We start from the raw sequence: 6,000 nt of genomic DNA on the forward strand, positions 1-6,000 counted from the left end.
TGTCCCGTTTCACAAAATGATTCATTAGTTTCATGATTCATCAGAACCCAGAGCACTTCAATGGCCCTTTTCATACCTAGAGATGCCAAACTCGCAGGGAGACTTCAGCAGGTGCTCCTCTACCCACCGTCACCCAACAAGCCAAGAAGAACAAATGTTCTAAATGAGAATATAAACAAAGAAAATTAAAGGGGAAAAAAGGTAGGCCTCAGTCAAGCTAGGCCCCAGAGCCAGGCAATGCCTTGAGACTGGGGTTGGGTGGGGTGGAGGAAAGAAGGCACCCTCACCCAACGACCTTCCCAGCAAGGCCAAGAGCTGAAAATAAGAAAGAGGCTTTTCAGTCTCTTTTAAAGCAGCAGCAAATCCAGCTAAAAGCTCCCAATTCCACTCTCTCACTCCAAATCCCAGCAACAGGTCCTCCCTCTCCCTCTGGCTACTGGAACTGAAAAGCACAAGGCAGAGAGCTGTTCCTTATATAAGAAATAGAAACATAAGAGCAGAACAGGGACACAGGAACTGGTTGGCAGACAGACCTGCCTAACAGGATTTGGAGGGATGAGATTGGTGTTCTCATAGCTACAGAAGGCCCATCTCCTCAGTTGCCTAGGGGATTAACCCCCCTGCTCCTTGCTGTATAGGGCAGAATGGAAGATGTTCAGTTGGCAGGGAGAGCTGCCTATCAAGGTTATGTGGGCTAAGATTGGGGTTTCCAATGGAAACAAAGGGTCTGCAGACATTCCGGGCCTATGTTGCCTAGGGAATCAATGGATTGGCGCCAGCCTGTCTGGCATCACGAATCGTTCACAAATCGAATGAATCGGCCCCCAAAGTCGTGAATTTTGTGAAAACCACGGCCCCACAAAACGCGTTTCATAAAACACGAATCAGCCCGTATTTCGATTTGTACCCATGTCTATTATAGGATTCTTCTTGCAAAGCTTTTTCTCATCAAGGCATACAGAAACCTTCTAGAGTTTATTTATTTATTTTTATTGAAATACACTCTAGTCTTTAAAAGAAGCAAGATATCAAAATATATATGATTATTAATATAAATCCTACAAAGATGGAACACAGAAACGCAATAAGAATTAGGTTTCCTAATTAACTCTGTTTAAAACAAAGTTCCTGTGAAATGCATTAAGATTCCTATAGCATACAATACAAAGGTAAGATTCTCACCTAGATTCTCATGAGATTTCTTCTAATCAAAACTCTGACATACTGAGTTGACATGTTTTACAGGTTATCTTATGAAAATATCTGAGATCTTTTTCATGTGATAGCATAGATAAACTATAATTGGTTTAATGTTTAATTAAATACTCATATTTTCTATTGTGTAATATTCTTATTAGCCAAAAAGTGACGTTATATCCAACTTGCAAACAAAACTATAAATCTGTGAGAAATGACAGAAAGAGTTAAGTTAGTAGATCACCATTGGTCTATTCTATGATTGGAGAACATTAATCTAGATAGTGTCCACTATTTTTAATTAGCTGTCAAAGATGAAAATACACCTGTATTAGTTATACAATGCTCTGAAAAAAACCCACACAAGACAGTGTATGCAAAGTGTAGCAGTTCACTTAGGATTCATGTGTATTGCTTTGTGTAATGTGCTTCAATCTGTATTACTGCAACACCTTGATATTCTTATTTTGAATTTAAAGCATTCTTGGAAATCAGCTTGATTGGGCAGTGGTATAGGGGGAACTCTTCCATTTTTCTACTGTAAATCCACCTCATCCCAAGTACTTATTAGCCTGGTGAGCCAATTTAAGACAAGAAAATAATACGGTGAGGTAAATATTTCTTCATCCAGCATCACACTCTGATCAGATTAGAAGCCCCTTACAGTTGCTTTAAAATAAAAACAAAAATGTCAGGTGATTGAATCTCTTGCATAACCTGCAGTCTGGCTCTCAGGGTGTGGAAGGAAAGATCAAGTCACTGAAACAACTAGCTGTACCATGCTTCACATTCTTATTTTAATTATATTTCTCATAGAACGACTGTTTCCGAGGAAAGAGAGATGCAAGTTGCTCTACGGAAAGAAAACTAAAGAGGCGCTTTGAGAGAGGGGATTTCTGCAGTGAGATAAGAACAAGAGTCAGAAAAATAACTCCCAACAAGAAAAAACTGAAACTTACTCATTTGAGGGAGCTAAGCACTGGCAAACTGGAAAGAGAGAGGCTGTTTGACATTCAGCGCCCCAGTGAAAGCCAGTTGCTTCTCTCAGATATGTCCTTCTCTGAACAAGAAGAGTCTGAAGATGAGGATGCCATTTGTCCAGCTGTGAATTGCCTGCAGCCTGAAGGTGATGAGGTAAATGGAAGGGAAACAACTTACACTACCGTGTAGGGGATGTAGAAATTATATGACATTTGTGAAATAGTAGACTGCTGGTTTTTGGAGCTACATAGACTTGAAAGTGACTGCACATAAAAGTGATGTATCATATTTATTGCCCTCCCTGAAGACTTGTCTGCATTTTGTGTCTAGGTGGATTGGGTCCAATGTGATGGCTGTTGTAACCAGTGGTTCCATCAGATGTGTGTGGGTGTTTCTCCAGAGATGGCAGAAAAAGAAGACTACATCTGTGTGAGCTGTACTGGAAAGGTCTCTCCATATCAAAAGTAAAATGCCTACTTGAACATTCAGAACTCTACAAGAGAAGATGATTAGATTTTTCTCCCATCAAGCCACGGGGCTGGTTTTAGAGCCAAGTTGCAATGGTGCTACTTCTGTCCTCATGGGATCATTTTTCAGAACTTAAAACAGTTTGACACATTTTTGTATTTTTATCTTTTAAGCTGTTTGTGATTATTGAGGTTTGAAATGCTGACTAGCCAGAAAGTTTCACCGGTTTGGAAGCATCATACAACATGCACCTTTTCATGTACAGCATTAAATTACCTCTTTTGAATATACCAGCACACTTAATCATCTTTGTTTAGGTGCAAAGCATTGCACTAAGAATTCCCATAAGTCCTCTTTTGAAGAAATCCCCATTTACTCTATTGACAATTTTGAAAACTTTAGATTTTTTCCCCTCACTTTGGTTTTGTAGACTAGATTTATTTATCTGAGCAATAACTTCTGTGTCTGGTTTCAGTGACTGGAATTATAATTCTGAACAGCGTGTTGGTGCTCTTAGCATTGGTTGATGTACAGGAAGCAAATGTTTAGGTTCTAGTGTCACTGACGGACTAGTGATGTAGGAGACAGAAAAGCTCTGTAAAGTAATGGCCACAGCTGTATTTTGGCTTTTTCTTCTTTTTAGTAGCTTGTATCAAATGTTGCAGTTTATATTGTGGAATAAACCCTTGGTTATGTTATAAAATTCAATGCTGGTGTCTTTAGAGAGGTTAAATTATATCCATTTCACAATGTGATTGGCTTTGTGATGCATGCTATCACAATCTTTTTTTAAAATATCCATACCATTATATTGTCAGACCAATTTCTGTTCTTTTTTTATACCGGAGAGCATAGATTTGTACTAAACAGGTCATCTCTGGCAATTAATAATTGCTTACTGGAAACTAAACAGGAATTTTTTTGAAAATGGGTTATTTTTTAACTTTAGGCCTCAAATGATCAACAAATGAGCAAAAAAGCTAATAAGAATGTTATGAGTTTGTAGTTTGCAGGTCTAATCTAGAATATATGAATTGTACATGGAAGGACTGTGAGTTAGTTTAGCTGCCTCTGGTGGAACAGCTCCTGTGTGTGGGGGGGGGGGACGACGACAAAGAAAAACCTCTCTCTTTACCACAATTAAAGAATTTGGAACAAGCTGTGGAAACGGTCCCCCCCCCCCCCGCCCAATCACCCTTTTCCTTCCAATGCATATTCCCTATCCTCTCTTACTGGCCTTAAATATGATTAAGGGTTAAATTCACACAAACTTTAACCATGTTTGCTGTTAATTGGGTTTTGATGCTAGTTTATGTTATGATTATACCAATCTTCTGTTTTGGTCCCTTAACAACATACTTCTTGACTTTTTTAGGGCTATATCATTCTCGTCTTGCAGCAAAGCTGAGGAAATACATTGACCATTCCAAAAACATTACATCAGTGACACAAAATATTGTCAACTGAGTTAAAAGATAAAATGACTGAGACCAGTTCAGACAAAATTTAAACCAGGGTATAGGAATTTGAAGTAGATTGTAGGATAATATGCGTTCTCCCATTTCCCCTGTATTAGTGTATGCTTTTGTGATTTAACAGCATACCCAAACTGCATTTTAATCCAGGTTGGCAGCATATGTAGATGTATTTCACTTGGAAGTCTGAACTGGGCCTAAGAAATTAAGACTATCACTTGATTCATATTTGTATGAAACAACATGCTTCTGATACACTGTATTTATTTGATTCTTACCAGTGCTACAGGGCAAAAAAATTAGACATGGTTAACTAGCTTGTTAATAACTAGAAATAGTTGAACAGTCTTCACTTTTATAACATTTAATTTGAAAGATACTTTTGCCTTGTTTTGCGTTATATGTTAATTATCTGTATATTTCTACTGCAACATAGACTCTTTAGTGCCTATTTTGAAAAGTGGACATCCAAAACTGGTTCTCTAGGGATGATCTTCTCTGGGAAACATTTCTAGCTCTGTTTAAATATTAAAAGGCTATATCAACCCTCTTACAGCAGTGTAGAGCTCATGTTCACTTGCTTGTTTTGTTAGGAGTATCGGTGTTCTTTTCTGTGTTACTGTCTCTGGAGATATAGTTGCTCATTCCTTTCTTTTTAGTGGACTATTCACAATTAAATTTTTCTTCCCCATCCACCCACCCAGAGACAAAACAGGCCTATTATTTGGCACTCTTGACTGATGGGAGAGAAACAATCTTCTGAGAAACACCAGCATGTTTTCTTCTGAGCTTAATATGCAGTTATATAATTTCCACTTCCAACAAGTCTGATCCGTGCTTTCTTAGAAACAGGAACAATATTTGATTTTTGCTAAAAATTTGTTCTGACCTAATTTGCTAGAATCCAAGTAATGATGGTTGGTTCCATTCTTATCTAAATCTCTTGCCATTTCCCCCTTGATTAATCCATTTAAAAGTATAGAACCTCTCAGAAATGCTTGTCAAACAAATTCTGATGAAGCTGGATTTCCGGTTGGACAGAAGCATTTCACTCAAATGTGCTTCTTTTACAAATTTTAAAGCCTTTAAGGTAAAGCAACATGCCACAATATGTAGTCAGAAATGAGTATTATAGAATTAGTGTAATGATAACCAACTTTTTAGGCGGTGTAACCCTTTTCAGGTCTACCCTATTGTACATTATACCTTCAAAGCAAAAAATACACAAGGACCACATTCATTTAGTCAAAGTCCACATTTTCCCTTCCTTTTTTTTGGTCAGTACTGGCAAGTCTTCCTTTTTCACTGTATAACTGAGAACAAAGAAAAGAGATGTATGTTTCTTTGCCTTATGGCTTCTGAGGAACACAACCTGATGTGGATAAGGACCTGGAGAAAGAGCAGCTACTATTGCAAGTTTTTCCTGAGGCATGTTGTAGAGTACATTCAAAGTACAGTTTTAGAAATATTGTGAGAAGGAAAATTCACACCTTAGTTTAGTCAGTAGCTGCTAGAAAATGCAAAACCTGCCTTAGGCTGGGTTATATAGTGTGGTCTCCTTTGCTCATAACAAAATAATACAGTTAGTATGAGGAGAATGGAATCTGAAAATATCTATTTGAGGAATTATAGAACACGAGCATCAATGTATCAAAAAATTGTGTTATGCATGAAAACGTTAGTGGGCCAGTTTTGTCATTGCACTTGTCTAACAAAGCAGTGTCCTCTCCAACATTCACTTTTCAGAAAGCTGTGACACAACAAATCTTATCTTAAAAGAGTAGCCAAAGAACATAAATGTTGGGAGTAGGTGAGAAATAACAGTGCTGTTCCTGGTCGGCCAGCCAAGCCCTACCCACAATTTAAATGGCCATTTCCC

General features: G+C 38.0%; 1 protein-coding gene across 1 annotated transcript in view; it reads left to right on the plus strand.

Annotated features, from left to right (window-relative positions):
* The window catches only part of KDM5B (lysine demethylase 5B), a 111,636-nt gene extending 106,962 nt beyond the window's left edge, over positions 1-4,674 (plus strand). The window contains exons 27-28 of the mRNA XM_054979489.1: positions 2,014-2,331; positions 2,509-4,674. Coding sequence (XP_054835464.1) covers positions 2,014-2,331; positions 2,509-2,646 — 456 coding nt within the window. The 3' untranslated portion in view covers positions 2,647-4,674. The remainder of the gene's footprint in view (positions 1-2,013; positions 2,332-2,508) is intronic.
* The last annotated feature ends 1,326 nt before the right edge of the window (positions 4,675-6,000 follow it).

This window comes from Eublepharis macularius, chromosome 5 (genome assembly GCF_028583425.1).
Source record: "Eublepharis macularius isolate TG4126 chromosome 5, MPM_Emac_v1.0, whole genome shotgun sequence".
Taxonomy (NCBI): domain Eukaryota; kingdom Metazoa; phylum Chordata; class Lepidosauria; order Squamata; family Eublepharidae; genus Eublepharis; species Eublepharis macularius.